Source organism: Hirsutella rhossiliensis (genome assembly GCF_020360975.1).
Source record: "Hirsutella rhossiliensis strain HR02 chromosome Unknown scaffold00002, whole genome shotgun sequence".
Lineage (NCBI taxonomy): Eukaryota > Fungi > Ascomycota > Sordariomycetes > Hypocreales > Ophiocordycipitaceae > Hirsutella > Hirsutella rhossiliensis.
Genome location: NW_025408668.1, coordinates 5,773,311 through 5,796,051, shown reverse-complemented (window position 1 = coordinate 5,796,051; position 22,741 = coordinate 5,773,311). Strand labels below are relative to the sequence as shown.

Below are 22,741 nucleotides of genomic sequence, written 5' to 3'. Positions count from 1 at the left end.
CTTTTATATACCCGAATTAGGGTAAATATACTATCCTAATCTTATTTTAATAATACCTATGCCTTAATAGGAGGAAATAAAGTCCTTTTATTAGATAATAAGGCTAAGGTCCTTACTAAAGGATTTCTTAGAAATAAATTATATTATATTCTTATAGAACCTTTATTAGAAAGCCAATTAATCCTTATTATATCTTTAAAAGCAAAGGATATAGATTTTTATACTTAGCACTTACGCTTAGGGCATATAAATAGTAGGGCTATTTTAGAAATATTAAAAAGATATAATAAGGATATAAAAATGCCTCTAGAAGAGGAAAATAAAATAAGGCAATGCGAAATATATATTAGAGCTAAAGCAACGAATAAGGTTAATAAACAACCTTCGTATAAGTCTTATTCTTATTTAGAAAAAATAGTATTAGATATTTAGGGGCTAATTAAAGTGCCTACTTATAATAAATATTACTATTATATCTCTTTCCTAGACGTAGGAACCTAATATCTAGAAATATACCTTCTTTGAAAAAAGGGAGAAGCTCTAGATAGGTTCCTAGAATTTAAAAATAGGTAGAAAATAACCCTAAAAATACTAGGATTAGAGAAGTATTTTCTAATAATGCTAAAGAATTTATATATAAAATAAAGCTCTATTACGAAAAGAAGGAATTACCTTTAATTCTAGTCCTCTAGGACGCCGGAATCTAACAGTAGAATAGAAAGAATAAATCGTACTATATTAGAAAAGTACGAGCTCTTTTATTTACTGCTAGGCTTCCTAAATATCTATAGGAGAAGCTGTTTTAACAGCTACCTATTTATATAATAGATCACTGTATTCTACGATGGGATTTAAAGTCCTATAGAAAGAGGGATAATATAATACTACCCTTCGAGACCTTAAATAAAATTAAGACCTTCGGAAGCCTTATATATTATAAGAATAAAGACCTAAAGATAAGCTAGATAATAGAGCTTTTAAGGAATAATAGTAGGCTATTTAGAAAATGCATATAAAATCTAGGATTTTTCTAAGAGAAAGACTACTATCTCTAGAGATATTACTATACTAGAAAATAAATTTATAAAAAATCTAGAAATCTCTAGTAGTAATAATACCTTTGATTTTAATTCTATTCCGAATAAAGATAAGCTAGAAAGCTATATCCCTATAGAGGAAGCTACTAAAGAACCTAGAGATAAAAGTCCCTCGCCCTCTATAGAAAAAGAGTCTCTAAATAACGATCCTATTCCTACTACTAGTAAAATAGTAGTAGAATTACCTAAGAAGCCGGAAGGGTTTGATTCTAACTATATCGAATACCCTAACGTTAATTTATTTCTAAACTGCGATTTTATAGAGTTAATTCTAGCTAGTATAGAAAATCAGGATCTAAAAATTCCAAAGACCTATAAACAGGCAATAAATAGCCCTAAAATAGCATTTTAGAAAGATACTATAATTAAGGAAATTATCTAGCTAATTAAATATAAAACTTAGGAATTTTCCTACCTCCTAGGGATAGGAGGCTATAGGAGGCCGCTAGGTCTATACTATTAAGAAGGATAGTTAAAATAATATAATAAAATATAAAGCCCGTTTCGTAATATAGGGATTTAAGCAGATCTATAGCTTATATTTCCTAGATACCTTCTCGACTATAGCTAGACCCGAATCTATTAGAATTCTACTTATTTTAGCTATTATCTATAAATTCGAAGCTTTATAAATAGATATAATAAATGCCTTCGTATATACCGATATAGATAGCGAAGTATATATCGATCTTCCTATAGGCTACGAAGAATACGCTCTTAAAGAATATTATTTAAAATATAGATTAGCTTATATAGCTAAAGGAATTAAATTAACTAAATTCCTAGACCTATATAAAACCGGTCAAATTAAAGTAAAGCTAAAGAAAGCATTATATAGCCTAAAACAAAGTCCTAAGCTCTAGTATAATCATTTAAAAATTATACTAAATAATCTCGGATTTCTTCCTCTTTTAATAGACGAAGGAGTATTTATAAATAAGGACTATAGTATAGCCTTAGCAATTCACGTCGACGACTTTCTTATAGTAGGGCCTCTAAATCTATAATAGAAGAAAGATTATTTAAAGAATTATCTAAATTCCTAGATTTTACTATCTTAGGAGATATAAAAGACTTCTTAGGTCTAAATATTATAATAAACCGAGAAAATAAAGAGCTATATATATCCTAAGAGAATTATACCTTAAATAAATTAAAGGAATTTAATAAAGAAGGTTTAGGAACTTCGAATTTACCCGCTATAGTAGGCTTTAAGCTTATAAAAGCAAAGGAATTACCTTCTAAGGAAGATATATAGCAATTTTAGAAAGAAATAGGATCTCTATTATACTTAGCCTTATTTACTAGGCTAGATATCCTATATTTTATAATTTCCTACGCTAGATTCGCGGCTAAGCCCGACCAGACGTATTTTAAGGCTTTAAATATAATTTAGAAATATTTAAATAAATTCCCTAGCCTAAAGATTAAATATAATTGCAATATCCCTTTTACCTATCTATATATAAAGGGTTTTACCGACTCTAGCTAGGCGTTGGATTTAACGGACGGAAAATACTTTTCCGGTTACTATTTTTATATATATAATAATATAATAAGCTAGGCTTGCTCTAAGCAGAAAGCCGTTGCCCTTTCTACCTACGAAGCAGAGTATATTAGCCTTAGGGAGGCAAATAAAGAAGCTATTTATTTAAATATGCTTTTTAAAAATATTACTAAGGATCTATCTATTAAGATTCTTAATACTATACCTCCTATTTTAACGGATAATACTACTGCTATTAAATTAGCACAAAATCCGGAATTTTATAAAAGGTCTAAGCATATAAGATTAGCCTATTACTATACTAGAACTAGTATAAGAGAAGGGGAAATTAGAGTTTTTTATATTAAATTAGAAGATAATATAGCTAATATTTTTACGAAGGAATTAAGACCTAGATTACTCTATAAATTTAGAGACGGTCTATCCTTAATATAAGTTCCTAAGCGATTAAAAGGGGTTTTTAGATATTTCTTATGCTTTCTATATCTTTCCCTTACTAGGTTTTTCCTTTTAGGTTTCCTAGAGAAATATTTACTAGGTTTTTATCTATTAAGATTTTCCTAGTAATAATAGGTTTTACCTTATATAAGGTTATCCTATAAATAATTATTATAACTATAGATTTTTCCTACTATAGTTTTTCTATTAGTATATACCTAAGAATTTTTTCCTAAGAAAGAATAGGTTTTTATATATCCTATTAAGGTATAAGAATGGTTTTCTTATATTAGGTTTTTACCCTATATATATACTACTATAAATAAATATTAGTAAAGAGTATATAAATCTACTCTTTAAGGGAGGCTGTAAGGAACGGTGTTCCTACTATAAATAAAGCAGCTATAATATACTCTCCCGATTATATAAGCCAATAAGTAGTATATTAATTATAGACAAAATCTCATCCTATAGAGCAGGAATCGCTCGTCATTTTGCATGTCATTATGCATTAAACGGGTTGCCGGTTATCGTACAATCGGGAATCGAAGGAACAGAGCTAGCTTAGAATGCTAGCTAAGACCTCTTAAGAACACCGGCACGACCAACCTCCTTTAAACACGAATATCAGTGGAACCAAGACACTTCCAGATTCACTCGAGGTATCACGGAATTCCCTAGTCTCAGGGCTATACGGCAGCCTAAATCTGGTCCCGAAAGGTTCTTCCGTTCAGCTACAATTGTCTATATAAGACAGCATGTCCGCTAGTAGATAGAGATAGAATCATTAACTTTAACACCTCTTCCATATACTAATACACTACTAATAAATTCCGTTGAAAATCCTACCTTATACTCCTTCCTCCCCTCTATCACGTAGTCTTACGTGATTCCTTAATTTCCTAAAATTCCGCTTTTGCTTATATACCTTAAGATTTATACTAACTAAGTTATATACTATTATAATAGTAGCGCTTTTTATCTTACTTACTATAGTATTAGCTTAAAAGGCTAGTATATATAAGTAGGTATAAAGGGCTATTAAGAACCGCCTTATTATTATTATAGCTACTTATTATAATATTTATACCTTAAAGCGCTAAGGCTTTATACTTAAGTAAGTTCTTTTCTTCTTACTTTTTTACTTTTACTACTAACTCCCTTAGTACTAAGGATACTACCTCTATTACTTTATTAGTAGTTCTCTTCGCTATACTTACTACTATTAGCTGCTTCCCTTTTACCTCTACCGCCCTAAGGGCCGCCGCTATAGCCGATTAGCTTATAGGCTTAAAAGGCCGCCTTAGCGCCTTAGAAAGTATAGCCGCCGCTAATAAAGAAGAGGAGGCTAATAAAGATAATAATAATAATAATAAAGAGGGTAAGGATAAAGGTAATAATAAGAAATAAGCTTAGGTAGTTTAAGGGCTTTACTTTAAAGTAAATACTATTTTTATCTCTACTTATATTAAAACGTTTATATTACTATTACTATTTACTTTACTTTCCTTACCTTATAGTGTTAGTTTAAGCTACTATTAATAGTTTATTAGTTTACTATTTCTATTTACTAGCTTATATAAAGCCTTAAACTTATTAAGGGTTATAGCTCTTATAAACTTATATATAGGTTCTAATATAAGGTTAAGATACTTATACTACTTAATAAAGACTTTTTAGCGTTTCTTTTTATTAACCTTTTTTTAATATATAGCTTATATCTCTTTAACCTTAAACTTATCTTTCCCTTTTACTTTAATTATAAGTAGTTATATTATAAAGTATAGCTTAATTTTATAGTTCTTAGAGATATCTTTTAGTAAGAGGGACCTAGGAAGCTAAAAACCTAGTTTAAAAGAAGGAGCTAAAAAGAAGTATAAAAAGAAAGGTAAAGGTAAGAGGGGAGGTAAAAGTAATAATAGCTTCTTATAAAGGTAGTAAGAAATAAGATAAATATACTAATAACGTTTAGAAAAGAAAGGAAAAAATTAATAAAAAGCTTAGTAGTTAAGAGGATATTAGTAGCTTCTTTAAGTAAGATCTTCTTTATTAATTAAAATACTAAATAAGTATAAATAAGGGCGTTAAATAAAAGAAAAAAGGATAATTAAAGTAATATAATAATAACTCCCTTACTTTAATTACTACCTTTATAAGAATTAAATATCTTTACCTTACTTATTTAACCTCTTACTTTTAATTTTACCTTTATATAATTTATTTATACTTCTTATATCTCTCTTTCTAAGAGTTATAAGCTTAGGAGGTATAGAATTCCTATATCTTCTAGCTACTATAAAAGGTACCTTTCTTATATCCCTTATAGCTCCCCTTTACCACTCTTACTAAAAAAGCTGATTTTTAACTAACCTTTCTTCCCCCTTTTTTATAATAATATTAAAAAACGATTCCTTTACTACCCTTATAGTTTATAAAACGTTTCTTATAAAGCCTTAGGATTAAGATAAGTAGGTAAGAAAGCTATAGGCTTATATAGATAGAACTATTTATAATTTAGTCTTCTTTAATAAGTAGGACCCTCTTAAGCCCCTTATTTATCTTAGGGTAATAAAATTTATAAAGGGAGCTAACCTCTTCTTTAAGCTAACCTTTATATAGTAAAGAGTATTTTCTACTACCTTAGGTAACTATAAGAGTTATTATAAGGAATACCTTTATTAGATAAAGCTACTAACTACTATATATATAGCGATAATAGGATCTATTAATACTATAAAGCTAATATTTTTTTAAGAAAAAGAGACTTTTAAGTAATAGCTTTTAAAGCTTAAGACCTTAATAGCTTCCTTAAAGGGCTATATAACTAACTATATTAAGAAGACCTATTCGGCTTACTTAAGAGCCCTTTTTACTAGTAACTTTCTAGCCTTTTTATAGCTAGCTAAGTAAGAAGAAATCCTTTAAGAAGCTAACTAATACTTCTTAATAAAAGCTTTTTTTAGCTAGTAGCTATAAGATATATTTCTATTAATAAAGCTTATTAGTAATAGTTATTTAACTATCTTTTAAGAAGCTAGCTAAGACTTAAATAAAGAGGCTATTAAAGTATAATAATAAGTAGTCTTATTTCTAATAATATTATTTCTTTAAAGCTAGTATTCGACTTAAACGGCCCTACCTACTACCCTTATAGCTACTATAGCCTTTCTTACTATAGCCCCTACTACTACTACTACTATTGCCCTTTTAGCTCCTCCTCCTTTAAGAGCCTTAAAGCTATTTTTAACTATAGCTACTACCCTAGCCCTAGCTACGCTTATTACTCTAGGCCCGGCCCCGTCCTAAATAGTCCGTCCGGCCTAACTAGTCCCTTAATAGACTAAAAGGTCTATTAGTCGAAAAATTAAGGAACTAGTCGAAATCGAACCTCTTTATTAAAATTAGTAATAAGGTATAGAAAAGGGGTTTTTAAAGTAAACCTTCTAAACTAAGATAAGGATTCCTCGGAGAAATAAAACACTAAAAGATATAACGGCTACCTAGCTTATAAATCCCTAGGCTATAGGTTATTATAATAATAATAGGTCTTTAAGGAAAACCGACTTAAAGGATTTAACCCTTTAAAGGGGCTATAAGAAATAATATAATAGTCTTATAATAAGGTCCCCTTATTATAGAAGAAGATAAATAAGATTTAGGTTACTAAGAAATAGTAACTAACACTGCTACTTTTATTTAAGCTATAAATTTAAGGAAATATTATTAGTATAGTAAATCTAGCTTTAGTCTTCCCTATAAATTAATAAGGCTAAGACTAATAGTTAAAGCCCTTTAATTATCCCTTATAAAAATTAGCTATCTTTAATTCCGGTACTTCCCTTAATATTTATAATACCCTCTTATAATTTTAGTCTTTTAAGAAGGTATAAAAGGAATACCTTATTACTAGGGAATCGACTATATAGATAAAAGGGTATAGAAGGGTAAATTTTATAATAAAATTACTTAATAGGTCTATATAAATCCTTCGACGAAAAAGGGTAGCTTTTTACCTTTAATTTTTAATAAGCTTAATTTCCTTTTACTTTCTTTAAAAGGAATAAATCTTCTAAGATATAACTTCTAAGCTTATAAGGCTAGTCTAAAAGAATTAAACGATTAAGCTTATTAAGGAGAAATTCGGTTAATTTATTCTTAAATTCTAACCTATTCTTAGGAAGGAACCTCTTAAGAAGTTATCTTTCCCTGCTAAGAGGAATAAGTCTACTATAAAGGACCCTCTTTTAGTAGCCTAAGGAGACGGTCTCTTTTAGTACGTATAACTTAGTTACCAAGGCCCCTTAGCAGGATATTTTCGAGAACTGCGAAATCAGGCCACGCTTCGCCACAAATACAACAAGCGCTTCTCTGGTATTTATTCACGTTCGATTTGCGTAGATTGTCGCCTGGCTAGAATCCTTCTGACTGAACTCGTTTATTGGTTGGCCTTTTCTAGCGTCTCTTGACAGAGCCGGAGGAACACAGAGCCCATTTCGGGTTTATGCAAAGGAATCAGGCTAAAAAGTAGCGACGCCGTGATACGCAGCAACGTCTTGCGGTCCAGGCGCATTGAGTAATTGTTATCCAGGAAGGTGAAGAACGCATGCTGCAGATCCTCCAAGAGATCGGCATCGGCCTGATCCAGCAGTGGCTTGTTCTTGGTCATTATGTGTTCCAACTTCTTAGGGTTTTCTCCTAACAAGAGCAGATGGTCGTAGCCACAGAGGGACTGTAAGACCTTGGCAAGATCGTAATTGATGTCGCCTTCAGGCGTTAACGTATCGCCGAGCTGGCAGCGCACATCGATGAAGCTGATTGTCTTCTGGTCATTCGACAAGATGACGTTGCTGAAGACAGAATCGCCGTGAATAATGGATGCACGAATGCCCCTGTCCTCGGCCTCGTATATATCCAGGATCTCGATCAATCGACCAAAGAGTAGAGCAGCCTGGGGGCCGAGCGCATTATACCGATCGCGGTGCTTATGGTATCGCGAGCGAAGCTTGGAGCCGTAGTTCGCGTATATGTTTGTCTGAAGGCCTACGCTCGGCAAGATATACTTGTTGAACCGTGCCTTAAGCTCTGGCGATACTGGGAGGCTCTGCTGGTCTGTCCTTTGACTAGAGTGAATCGAACATAGAGTTTTTAACAGTAAGTCGAAACGACCTAAGGTGATGGAGCGGCCGACCAAAAGATGCGAAAAGGTTAGTCCTTTGCGGTTCTCCATGGTCGTGGTGTAGGTGTTGGTATCAGGGAGCAGGTCGACGCTATAGATAGCGGGGAAATAAGGGGCAACCTCAGGAGGCATATGGGAATAAAAGAATAGTTCGCCAATTATGTTTTCCGACTTGCTTGACTTGATGACCTTGCCGTCGATTATCTGAATCGTGTTGAAGTCGCGTGCTGCAATCATGCCCTTCTTGACTGCCTGCTCGTGGACAACCTCGGGTTCGGATAGCGCGAGAGACGTCGAGCCATTAAGAAGCCAGCCAATCTCCCTCATAGTATCGAGATTAGCGTTAACAGCCAGGTCGTCAATGTAGATATGGGCGTAAGGTTTGCCGAAGATGATTTCATGGAAGGGAATGTTGTATTTAGCCAATTGAGCAAACGTTATAGGTCCGATATCAGCAATAACTGATCCGACGTTTCCGTTATGGGTTCGCATGCGTCTCGCAGTTTGCTATAAGAGAGGGCGAAGCGTTAGTTGATTGACTTTAGATCGGACGGTGCGGGCTTTAATTAGCGACTCACAATAATGATGTGATGACCGGCTTCAAACAGCTCTCGTAGGAGGCGGATATTCCGGTCAATGGGGGGACAGGTCGAGTAGTCCCCAGCAACGGCAGGCAGGCCAACGAGCGTCCCATCGAGATCGAAGCAGAAACGACTCTTCTGACCTATGATAGAGAGGTTGCACTTACTAGTCTTAATTGATAAGAGAAAGTCCTGTAGCTGCTGAGGTGTGCCGACGCAACTAAAGTCATTTTGTTGGATACCCATGCCCGTAAAGGAAATGCCCTTTTTAATCATGTGGGCAATAAGCTTCGAGATGTAGTATTCGCCAATCTCTTGGTTATCGAAATCCCTCATGTCGAGGACCTCAGCAGCTCCCAACTTGAGCTGCAAGCCGCTGGGGAACACGTATGCGCCCGAGTTAGCCTTGTTGGAGATGGCCTTTTTCTCCTGAATATCCGTGATGTAATTGAGATCGTTTCTGCGTCAGCCTGTCATTAGCATTCTCCCTAACCTCCATGTACCCGAATTAAACGGTGGTGGAACGCACCGAAGCTCTGTTTTAATGTAGGAAAAGACAGGCTTATCCCCGTCGTCAGGGAAGTGGAAGCAGGCGCCATGGTCTACTGGCAAGCCACGAACCTGCGCTAGGATATCGGCCCAATAAATTGTATCGCAATCCAGTGAGACAGTCTTCTGCTGCAGATTCTCTCTTGACATGGACTGGCTGACAATATAGAGCTACACAAAAGCCAGCATTAGCCTTAGCCGACTAGAACCGTTCTCGATAGCTTCGACTTACCGTCTCACTTGCTCCCTTGGTTTGATGTTTTAACCTCAAGATGTGGTGTTCAATGTGCGGCAGCGTCTTGCTAACAAGCTGGCCGAGGTGGAACTCTTCGTCAATGTCCTCATTGACGGCGATCCAAACAGTGTCAGCAGGCTTGAACCTCAAGTTGCCTAAAAGCCACGCTAACATCGGACGGCCGACAATGTTGATGAGAGGCTTGGGATATCGATAGCCATGCTTCGCAAAGCGGGAGCCGATGCCACCGATAGGGATGATGACGTTGAGAGGTTGATCTTGAGTTTCGCCAGCGGCGGCGTGGCTAAAGGAGACCTCGTGTTGAATCGTCATACTTGCGTAAAGTCGAGCTGTCCATACAATAGCAGGAGGTGAGAGTACTTGGACGATGTCAGGGAGTGCTGCATATAGAGTCAGACGAAATCGAGTTAAGGCAGAGAGGGTGACTGCTATATAATGCTAGTACTAGCACTACGCCATGCTTTCACGTACTGCCCTCTGTTTCAAGCCATGGCTAGCTTGGTGGGTCGCCTGGGGATGCCCCCTGGTTGATGCGGCTTTGGACATGGGAAATCTCCCAAAATTTCGGAGGAGGACATCGCCGAAGATACTCCGGTCGGCCGTACCGACTCGGAAAGTGGCGACGACGAAAACCGACTCTGTGCTTCGCAATGGCCCTTCATGAATCCTCTCGTTGTGCCGCCCGGGATCACACCTGCAAACCCTAAACTTAAACCTTAAGACCCTAAGACCAACTGATGCAGCTAGAACAGGTCTTTCCAGCTGGCTTAGTAGATAAATTGTTACCCATAACTATGCTTGCTCGGCAGACCGGGTTGCTTGATAGTCAAGGCGAAGCTCTGCGTCTGAAACATCCTGTGATTATAAACTCGTTCCTAGCTTCTCATGTAACCCCCGAGGCCAGCCCATTCGACCTACGAACCAAGTCTAATTAGGAGTGGTGGGCGCCAGGGCTTTGGGCATTGCCCGTGGCTGACAAAACAAGCGTGCGGCGACATTGGGCCTCGGCTCCCTCTTTGCTAGTGCTCCATACAGTTTCTTAGCTTCGTAGGTCGAACTCAAAACATGGCACAGCCCCCTTAACTGAGGATTTTGCTTTCGTGATTGCCGGGTCTTGCCCGTGGTGGAGACCCCCTCCAGGCGTAAGGCTTTGTTGAAACAGCGCCGGTATTTGGCATCGTTAGCCCTACTGGGATTATGACTAGGGGGACGATTCTCACCAGGCCAGCCTAAGCTTAGTCGACCCGATTAGTCTTGATATTTGTGACATGATCCTAAGCCCTTGACTCGCGAGCTTTTTGTAATTCAATTCTCCATTGGCAAGGTGCCCAGATCTTCAAATATCGCCCTCTCATATGTTACGACTCAACCTGCTCTCGTTGAAGAATAACCTGAACGACAAGTCGGCCACTACAGCTGTTGTTATTTTGCAGGCGGATTGGGCCATCCTATTCTTCCGACCTGGCAAAACGATACTCAATATGCAGCCCGCCCGGGGCTACTATCAAGCGCTGGCCGCCGCGACGGGCTTAGTGGTCATTCAGGTTGGCATCGGCATCATCCTGAAGACCGCGCAGACCAACGGCTCGTATTCTTTCTCGACATCCGGCTCCGTCAGCTTCTCCGAGCTAGGTAAATTGGTCCTGTCGATCGCCTTGTTTCGCCGCGAGTGCGCTCGACATATAGCCAGCGGAGTTGGACCCAGGACCCGGGCGGCAGAGAACCACGATTTTCTCCCCATCAGCTCGACGGATGCCTCCGATGAACAAGGAGTGCACAACGGCCAAGACGCTCTCGGCGACGAGTATGTTTCTGCACAGAGCAAGTGCTTCAGCGCAACTGTGCCCTCAAAAATGGACGTGGGCGCACTCTGGAGCTACTTTCGCGGCGAAGTGACTAGGGAGAAGCAGTTCGGCTTCTATATTTTGGCCCTTTGCTATACTCTCATCAACAATTCGGTACGTCTCTGGCGGAAAGCATGGCTTCCAATCGGGAGTCGCCCTATATCGACGATTACTTGCCCCTTACTAGACGAGTGAAAGCAGAAGGCACGCAGAGCATGGGCTGATCCAGAAAGATAGGTCTTTCTCAGCTATCATCTGGCGGATCCAGGGACTGTGCAGTTGAGCAAAACGGGCGGAACGTTGATCACCGCCATCATCATGGCTTCCACCCTCAAGACTGCCATCTCTCGCACCCAATGGGCAGCAGTTCTTCTTCAGGTGCGTTGACCTAGGTCTTGGTCAAGTTGTTTTAGTCTGACGGCATCCAGGTATTCGGCCTAATCCTAACGCAATACAAGCCGGGAACCGGTTCAACATATCCCGCCAGTACATATGCTGTTCTCTTCTTCCAAATCTTCATTAGCGCATCGTCGGGCGTCTATAACCAGCACCTATTGAAAAGTAGCAATACAAGTATACACGCCGACAATATGCTTTTATACGCCTTCGGTGCCGGCATCAACATTCTCTGCCACATCTTTATCTTCTGTCTAACTCCCAACGAGCCGCACTTTCTCCAGGGATACCATGATATTCGCGCAATCCTCGTCATCGTCAGCCATATTTTTATCGGCCTTGCCATTACTTCAGTCTTAAAATGCACGTCATGTCGTCTCATCGCCCGCTATACCATTGACTGACAACATGGCAGATGCCGATGCCGTCGTTAAGTGCCTTGCGACGGCTGTCGCTACGGGAATTCTCCTCTACATCTCACCAATGCTTTTCGGATCCGAGCTAGGAGCTTTCGTACCCATTGGCACCATTATAGTCTTCTTTGCCTCGTGCCTCTACATGGCCTATCCGGCTCCGCAGCCCGGCCCCGTTGCTCCCTTGGCGGGCGACAGTCGCTCTCCTCAAAGGTTTACGAGACATGGCAGCCTTATCCTTGGCTCATTGACCATCACTACGATTGGGATAGTCACGTTCATGGCCATGTTCAAAAACAAGGCCCCGATCAGCGTCCTCCCGGAGAACCAGAATGTGGCGAAAAATCCGACGAGCGCATCCCCCTTTCATGACGTTCTCGCCATGGTTCGCTGGAACTCGGCCCATCCAGAACGCATCCCTTACGTTATGAAGTACCAGCCGTTCTTTGATACTGTTCACATCTCCATTCCCGACATGATGCCGGGTTACCCGACTGAGGCCTACAATTGGACACACGACCAGTTTCCAGGAACTTTCACAATCTACCATCAAGTTGCCGAAATAATGCAACTGGCGCTGGCCGGCAAGTCTAATATCAAGGGACTAATGTATTTCCATTTCGATGCCTGGCTTGACCCGCTTGCATGGAACAATACTAACTGGGACAACATCTGGATTGCTGACGGTGGACCACATCATAAGTGCATGAGCAGCCCCGACGAGTACCCTTCGTGGTGGGGTTGGAATGACAATATTCACCAGCACTCAATGAATGCTTCTCTGGCAGTCCAAGAACTAGGGCTAAGCTACCAAGTCAATCCTAAGGAGTGGTGCCTTGGATGGAGCGATATATACTTTATCCCTCGACGCTTCTTTGCTGACTACATTCTTCTCGCCAGCGTCTTTAGGCGATTTGACGTATTTCACGAAGTTGCAATACCTACGATGCTTAACATTATCAACAACAGCCATATGTCGAGCTCAAATCCGACAGCGCTCGACTTAGTTCATAACTGTTGGGGTTCTTGCTGTGATGACGGCGCAAGCGTAGACGACGTCGTGACCAGTCGCTGCGGTCACCGGTTAGACTATGTTAACGACACCGTGGTGGATGCTTTCTATAAAAAGCTAGATCTTCAGGCTATGCTACTTAGCTTAAGCCCACATTAGATAACTAAACTTGTTTCTTTTCTAGTGTCTTATTTATCTAGCATGAAGGGCCTAATTTTAGCTAATACCCACGTTGCAATGGCAGAAGCGCAAAGGGTTATAGCCCGTTGTCTGCACACTGACTGTGAAGACGTGAATGAATAGTAATTATGTCTATCCAGCTATAGAGAAGCATAGAATATATCGCATTTAGGATACGTATAATAAAATGCGCGATTGTTAAGCGATGTTATCGAACTTTCTAGATAACGTTATAAAAGCAGCTTAAGTAGTAAGTAGTAACTTCGCTACCCTAAGGTAGTTATATTCCCTTAGTACTACGCCTCTATTAACTAATAAGTAGGTTTAGCTAACTAGTAATTAAAAAGTAAGCTAGTATAGCTAGTTAAGGCATAGCGCCGATACTATAGATTTATATATATATATATTCCCCGCGCCTATATAGTAGATACTTTTAGTAGGCTAAGGGCCTCCTTCTATCTCTTAGAGGCCTAATAAAGGACCTCTCTTTCCCTCCTATAGTTCGGGCACCTTAGTATAAGGTGCCTAGCTATATACCTTCCTTAGCTATAGCGGTAGTTATCTTAGCCTACCTTATTAGTCCTTTTTAAGAAGGAAAATAAGAAGCTAGCCTTAAAGAGGAGCTAGTAAAAGGCCGAAAGTATCGGCCTAGGCCTCCTTATAAAGTGCTTTTCTAAACTAAAGGCTAAGTAAGGGGTCTTTTAAATAGATATAAAGTTCTTAAAAAGAGAGATATAAGAAGTATATATAAAATATATAAAGGTAAAATTAAAAGTAATAGGTTAGATAGGTAGGGTAAAGATATTTAATTCTTACTAAGGCAGTAATTATAGTAAGGGAGTAATTATTATATTGCCTTAATTATCCTTCTTTCCTTTATCTAACGCTCTTCTTTATACCCGTTTAGTATCTCGATTAATAAAGAAGATCTTACTTAAAGAAGCTACTAATATCCTCTTAACTACTAAGCTTTTTACTAGTTTTTCCCTTCTTTTCTAGCTATTACTAGTATATCTATCTTATCTTTTACTACCTTTATAAGAAGCTATTACTACTTTTACTTCCCTTTATATCCCTACCCTCTTTTCTATACCTCTTTTTAGCTCCTTCTTCCTTCTTTTATACTAGGTGTTTTTAGCTTCCTAGGTCCCTTTTACTAAGGGATATCTCTAAGAATATTAATTAAGCTATACTTTACGATAAAAGTACTTACTTAAGCCCTTAGCCTTAAGGCCTTTAGCTACCTTAGTAGCCTAGAGGCCTATCTAGTAGTCTTTAATAGCTTACTATACGTTTCTTTATAAGTAGCTAATAAAGACTAAAGGGATCCCTTAAGTAAGGGCCCTTAAGCCTTTCTTAGCTAGCTAGTTAGCTAGCTTATTACTAAAGATCCTTAGGTAGCTAGGGTATTAATATAGCTATATATTATAAAAGGCTTCTAGGCTAATTAAGAGCTTTTTAAGATATATAGCTAGGTCTAAGAAGCTTATAACCTTCCTTATAGTTACTAAGCTATTTATAAAGATATATACTTCTATAAAAAGGTTAAATAGGCTAGGCCTTAAGGGCCGAGGCTTCTTAGCTAGGTCCTTTAAGACTATTAGTAATATAAATAGCTCTATATTAGGTACTTTAATTAAAGGCCCTAGGTTCTTATAGTATACCTTAATAGGCCTATTTTCTATACTTTTTTTATAAAAAAAGTAAGCGTTAGTCTTTATAAGGGACCCTTTAAGGCACCCTTTAAAGCTATCTATATAAAAGGCTAAGGGCTATAGCCTAAAGTCTTCTAGGCTAGCTAGGCTAGCTATAAGGCGTTAGTACTACTTCTTAACTAAGAGGTTAAGGGCCTTTATTATTATAATAAAGGCCTTAGGCTTTAAGGCTTATAAGGCCTCTTAGCTAGCTTTCCTTCTTTCTAAGTTATAGCTAGGTCTTATAATAGCTACTAAGCTTTTAAGAAGGTAGAAGAGCTATATATATAGCTTAATATAGCTAAAGGTCTCTATATTAAAGCTTAAGTTAATAAGGTTATCTTATATAGCTAGGTTATAAGCTTACCTTATAAAGTAACTAAGTAAAAGGTTTAGGGTCTAGAAGGTATAAGAGAGGCATGCCTTTTTAAATTATACCTTATTACGACTACGGCTACTAGGCTACTAACGGTCGACCGCGTTAAGCACGTAATATAGTCTAATAGATAAATAGTTAGCACGACTATTTAATAGATATAGGATTAAGGGGATTATAGAGATCTAAGTAATCTAGGATTAATAATATTACTACGCTTTATACGATCTAACGTTAGGGATTATAGCTAGGCCTATAATCTAAGGATAGTTTCTATAGGTATATATAGCTACCTACTTTTACTCCTTTAAATAGATAGCTTAATAGCTTTTAATATAATTATTAAGATCTTTATTATAATCTTATCTTTAATTCTAATTACTTAAATACTTAGTTATAGCCTATAGTCTACGACCTCTAACTTATTACTAACGTAATATACTTATTATTACTTAGACCACGCCTTATTATATCTATTAATATAAACCCTTTAATAGGTTTATCCCTTAAGAATAATACTAGTTATTATACGTTAAAAGCTCTTATTTAGTATAATATCGCGTTACTCTAAGTAATATTATAACTATTAATATACCTATATAGTAAGTTAGATTAACTAACTCTAAAGCTATTATATTACCTTAAGATATAATACGCGAGATTATTACCCTTTAATATAAGGTATAGTTACTTAAGAATAAAGGAGGTAATAGATAAGTTAAGGACCTTAAAGAAGTAGTTAAACTAAAATAGCTAGGACTATTTAATAGTACTTATAGTATACTTTAAGACTTTCTTACTTAACTTAAGGCTTACTATTAGTTTTACCTTATAAAACTCTTAGACCTAGTTAAAAAGGTACTCTATATAGGAAATTATTTATTTAGAATAGTACTTACTTAGTTTAGACCTATTATAAGGGATTTTCTCGATAACTAACTAGCGCGATAAGATAACGAGATAGATAAAGTCTTTACTAGTTTTTAAGGATTTAAAGAAGCTATTATAAAGGTATTTTAAATAACTAATAAAGAATAAGAAGCTAAATAAAAACTTTAAGAACTTTAATAAAGGATCTTAGTATTAAATTATATTATAAAGTTCTATTAAGTTACCTTAAAGCTTAATTAGGACGACGAACCTCTTATATTACGATTCTATAATAAGCTTAAAGAAGAAGTTATAAACGAGCTCTATAAGGAAAATCGACCTAATAACCTCTTAGACTATATTACTATAGTAGTATAAATTAATAATAAATAGTATACGCGATACTAAGAAAAGAAATAAGGAAGAGTAAACTAGAACCCTTCTTATAAGAATAACTTTAACTAACGCGCTAACTATAAAAAGAAGCGCGAAACTCTTATTACCTATACTTATATAACTAACCTAGGTAGGATAGACCTAAATATAATATAAAAAAGTAAAAGAAAGTATTTTAATTATAGGAAACTTAGATATTATTTTAAAGAATATAGATAACCTTATAAGGAGAAGAAAACCTACTAAGTACTAGCCTTAAAAGGTAAGAAATACCTAAATATTACTAATAAATAAGAACTAAAGTATAAACTCCTTAGTTAAACTATATATTATAATAATAAATATATAGTATACTTAAGCGATAAGAACGGTATTAAATAGTTCTTAAAGCTATTAAAGAAAACCCTTATAATAATATAATAAAGGGATCTTAAAATATAGAAATAAGTTAAATTCATAGAACTAAAATACCCTTATCTTAAAAGAGTATCTTAAGACTAAATTAAAAAGAATAGTAAGTAATTTTAAGAAGATATATAAAATAAAAATTAATAATAATAATAAGTAGTCTATAAATAATATAATAAAGAAGATATAAATATAGCTTTTATACTTATAAAACTTAGATAATAACCTAAAAAGGAATAATAAAGTATTAACGATATAAGCTTTAAAGAATAAGAAATACCTAGAGATATAAAAGATAAAAACGAACTTATACTACTACCCTTACTATTAAGGGAAAATACTATAATTAAAGAATACGCTTTATACTTTAAAGAATTTAAATTCTTATAGAAAACTAATAAGCTATATTAATTTAGTATTAACCGGTACTATATAAAGGAAACTATATTATAGCTATTACTATAGTTAATATCTTTATAGCTTTATAATAAGAATAGTAACTATAAGAAGAATTTAAAGATAACCTATAAATACTACTTACTTATAAGTATTATAAGTATATTTTATAGATATTATACGTTTACCTAGATTATATAATATACTTTTAGATAAAGGTATAACATAATACTTTCTTAGTTAGGTTTAAAGGATAAGTACTTTTAAAACCTTACTTAAGTATAAAACTAAACTACTAGAAAATCGATTAACGCTATATAAGAGCGCTACTAAGAGGTATAGGCTAATAAAGTACTTAGGTATATAGTACTAATATATTAGTAGGGTATTAGTAGGGAATCGTACCTACCCCGCTTATATATTATAGACCTCTTACTACTCTAACTAAAGAGGAGAAATCCTTCTTTTAGTAAGCTTTAGTCTTATAATAAGGAGAATATAATATATATAGCGTAGTACCTCTAGCTATCTCTACTACCTAACTAATTATACTATAATACGTATTCCCTTATAATTTCTAAAGCTTCCCTTTTTAGTTACTAAGTAAAGATAGCTACTTAGAGAAGACTATATAACGCTCCTATAGCGCGATATAGTAGTTAACTAGTCGAGGCCTCTTTATTACGTATATTAGGTATTTACTTAGGAGATAAAGAACTAGAAAATATATCCTTAAAATAGACCCTTATTATAGACGATATTCTAACTATATTAAAGATATCGCTACCTATAGGCGTAAGACTATCAACTTATAAAGAAAAGCTTATAGCCCTATAAGCGCGTATTAAGGAGCTAGAGGAGACGAAACGCTTATAAGACCGCGTTATATAATTAGAGGAGGAAATTACTAAACGTACTAGCGCTATCGCTATCTATTTAGGAAAGTATTAATAGTCCTACTCCCTTAAATCGGACGGTAGTTATAGTAGCGAGGTTAAGATTAAAAATATCGCTTAATTATCTTAACCTATTAATATATAGAAACATCTAGACTAAACTTACGATCTAAAGGACGCCTTTAAAGTAGCGCTTAAACGCTTTTATCGCGATAAAATAAAGATCCTCTATATAGTAGATTATATATATAGCGACTATAAAGTAAGATAGCGCTAATACCTTAAAGAATAAACGCCGATTAACTAAACTAAATATAGTATAGATTAGGTATACTTTAAGGAATAGATACTTATCTTAATTAAGGATACTATAAATAAGGAGATACTATTAGTAATATAATTAAAGGAGGCTCGCTAATAAGAAGGCTAGTCCCTCTTAAAGTTTAGCTTATACCTTAACTCCTTAGAGAGGTATTTTAAACGCTTATTAAAAAAAGCACGTGCTCTTACGTTTTTCGCTAAGCTAGAGCTATAACTTTAAGACTAAATTAACCTTTATTTAATACCTATTTATACTTATTAATAGGAAGAGCTTATATAAGTCGCTTAATAATATTAAGATACTACTACTAATAAGAAGCGATATACTAATATTACTTTTACCCTTAAAGGAACTAAGAATAGAAGTAGTATTATACCTTAAGGCGGTATATATAAGGGAAGGAATTAAAGAGGCTAATAAGCTAGGCTAAATCGTTAAGGAAATACTACTAATTTAACTAATAACTAGTAAGCTAGTAATATACCTACTAGGGGCCGAACTAAGGGATATTATCGAAGAAGAGGATCTTTTACTTAATCGGGAATTATATATTTCTAATATAATAAGCTAGGATACCTATCTATAAAATATACTAATTCTTTAAAAGTAAAAACCCTAGTAAAGACTCTTAGACTTAATACTATAAAATAAGGAAAAGGTAAGATATTAAGGTAAACGCCTTTCCCTTAATAAACTTAATACTTATAAGATAGTTACTTAAAACTCTTATAAGGATATTAAGGCGAAACCCTATTAAAGTCCCTATATACTTAGATACTTACGGTACTATTAACCTTATAGATATATACTTTACCTAATAATAAGGATTACTATAAGTAGCGCTATTATACCTTAAGTTATTAGGGCTTAGTAATAGTAAGGTAAGGGAGTATAAAGTATAGTTAGTATCGCTCTAAATAATAAATATAAGAGGCACCGAAAAGATAATTACTTATTTCTATATTAGTACTAATAAGTTAACGCTAAACGATTAAGTACTAATCTTTTTATTAGTTACTACCTTAGAGGATAAACGTATTTATATTATCTTATAGAAACGATAGTAATAGTTTAAGTATTAACTAAGTAAAGAAACCCTATAAAATCCCTATAGATTCCTTTAAGAATATAAGAATAAGGTAAGGGTATATATAATAGCGCTTAATCCTAAGCTAATCTTATTACTAAATAAAGATAAGGATAAATAGATTTTATAAGAAGAATAGGCTAAAATCCTACTAACTCTTTACTAGTTTAAAGATACTTTCTTAGCTAATAAATCCGATTTATTACTAGCTAGAAAGGGAACGGATTACTTAATTAATTTAATCCTTAATATAGAACCTCCTTATAAACCGATTTACCCTTTATTATAAAAGGAACTCTAAGTATTACGCGACTAGATCTAAGACGTAATAAAAAGGAAAATAATCTAGGAGTTAAAGAGCCTAGCTAGGGCGCTTATCCTTTTTATTTTAAAAATAGATAGTACCTTATAGCTATATATAGACTACTAAGGACTTAATTAGGTTATATAAAAGAATTAGTACCCTTTACCCTTTATTTTAAAGATTATTAACCGCTATTAAGGAGCTAAGTATTTTTCTAAGATTAATATATAAAATATATATTAATATATTTAAATTTAAGAAGGAGATAAATAAAAGACCGCTTTCTAAACGTATTATAGATATTTTAAATACCTAGTAATGCCCTTTAGACTTACTAACGTATTAGCTATGTTTTAGAGCTATATCTATTAAGCGCTTAAGGGGCTTATAGATATAATCTATATAGTCTACCTTAATAATATCCTTATATACTCTAAGATAAGAGAAGAATATACTAAATACTTAGGATAAGTAATAAAAAGGCTAAGGGCTATAGAGCTTTATATAAAACTATCGAAGTATATCTTTTATTAATAGTTAGTCGAGTTCCTTAGGTTTATATTATCTATTAATAGGGTATTAATAGACCCTTAATAGGTAGAGGTAATAGCTTAATAGCCTAAACCTATAACTTACTATAATATTTAGGTTTTCCTTAGGTTTTATAATTTTTACTAACGATTTATATATAGGTACTTAAGAGTTATAGCGCCCTTAACTATATTATAAAAGGGGAGTAAGAATAAGAAGAAGCTAAGGAGTATAAAGCTAAACCTTACTAAAAGGGTAGCGTTTTAGGCTCTTAAGGATACTTTTTAAGGAGCCTTACTCTATTAATATTATAATCTAGAAAAATATATTTATATTAAAATAGATATATCGTAATTCGTAATAGTAAGGATTATCTCTTAACTTAATAATAAAGGGCGTTACTATCCGATCGTATTTTAGTTAAGGAAGTTTACTAAAGCTAAACTTAATTATAGTATTTTAAACTAAGAACTCTTTACTATCGTTAAGTTATTTAAATACTAGCGATATTATATTAAAGGGGTAGTATATAAAGTAAAGGTATTATTAAACTACTATAACCTCTAGACGTTTATATACTAGACCTCCCTAAATAAGAGGTAAGTAAGATAGTATATATATTTAGTACTATTTAACTTTACGATTAAGTATTATATAGGTAAATCTAACCTAGTAAACGCGCTATTAAGAATGCCTAGATATAAGGGTAAGAAGCCCTTATTTATAGAACTATTACTAGAGCTATAACCGAAACTAGCTACTATTAATACTATATCTATATAAAGAAATAATAAGGCGTTTTTATAGGTAAAGAGATACTTAACCTTAAGTTAATATATATATAGTAAAGTACCTTTATATAAGGAAAATATATAAGCTTATCTATAGCGAAACTATAATAAATTTAAGCGCGAGACCTAAACGATTAGCTAATTAAGCTAAAAAGAGAGCTAGTTATAAATAGTTACTTTTAAGGAAGACCGCTAAAGAAGCGGCTTACTATATAAAGGTTTATATAGTAGAAGTTTTAGAACTATTACTAAAGTTACTAAAATATACTTAGTTAATATAGCGATTAGTAGGCTAAAGGAGACTAAAGACTTCTTAAAAGGGAAGGGTTTTTAGTTAGTATACTTAAATAAACTACTACTATAAAAGGGTCGTATTATAGTATTTCTAGAGGTAGCTTTATAGTAAGAGCTAATATAGCACTTCTATAATAATCCGTTAGTAGGATACTTTAGCTCTTAATATACTAGCGAACTATTAGCGAGGAACTTCTACTAAGATAGAATAATAAAAGACGTAAATAAATACGTTTAGTTATACTTAGTATATTAAGGTATAGTATCTAAGAGGCATCGCCCTTATAGTACTATATAATCGTTACTATATCCTATATAACAATAGGAAGAATTATTAATAGACTTTACTATAAGTCTACCTAAAGTATAGTATAATAAATAAGACGTTAATATAATCTTAGTAGTTATAGACTAATATACTAAGTATTACCTTTTCTTTCTTATCTCTAAGATAATAATAGCTTTAGAGCTAGTAGAATTATTTTATTACTAAGTTAAATTAGTATATAGACCTCTAAAAAGCTTTATCTTAAATAAAGGGTCCTTATTTATAAGTAAGTTTTAGTTAGATCTCTATTTTATCTTATAAGTAAAACGTAGGCTATCGACTATATTTTACTTATAAACTAACGGGTAAATAAAATAAATAAATTAAGCTATATAGTACTACTTAAGATACTTTACTAACTTAAAATAAACTAACTAAGCGTTACTCCTATATATTACTTAATTTATATATAATAATATAAAGAACGTAATAACTAGGTTATTACTTAATAAAGCGTTAATAGGTTACTAACTAAACTTTTATATTAATATTAAGGATAATATTATTTAAAGGGGGGTACCTAAAGTAAGAGTAAGAGTTACTAGGCTATAAGAGCTATAAAAGAGGCTTAAGGAATACTAAAGAAAGGCTATTAAATC

The 22,741-nt window shown here is 34.3% G+C and overlaps 2 protein-coding genes across 2 annotated transcripts; one reads left to right on the top strand and one right to left on the bottom strand.

Moving 5' to 3' along the window:
• Positions 1-7,477: 7,477 nt before the first annotated feature.
• HRG_02256 (mobA-like NTP transferase domain-containing protein) lies at positions 7,478-9,916 on the bottom strand (the record flags this gene model as incomplete). The annotated part of the gene is made up of 4 exons (XM_044860727.1): positions 7,478-8,725; positions 8,797-9,259; positions 9,329-9,519; positions 9,581-9,916. The coding sequence occupies 4 exons, from the start codon at positions 9,914-9,916 to the stop codon at positions 7,478-7,480; spliced, it is 2,238 nt and encodes a 745-aa protein (XP_044724360.1).
• A 1,043-nt stretch (positions 9,917-10,959) lies between these two features.
• HRG_02255 (nucleotide-sugar transporter domain-containing protein) lies at positions 10,960-12,967 on the top strand (the record flags this gene model as incomplete). Its single annotated transcript, XM_044860726.1, has 6 exons — positions 10,960-11,236; positions 11,291-11,562; positions 11,686-11,826; positions 11,877-12,207; positions 12,260-12,866; positions 12,961-12,967. 6 exons carry the CDS (start codon positions 10,960-10,962, stop codon positions 12,965-12,967), a joined length of 1,635 nt encoding a protein of 544 aa, XP_044724359.1.
• Positions 12,968-22,741: the final 9,774 nt, after the last annotated feature.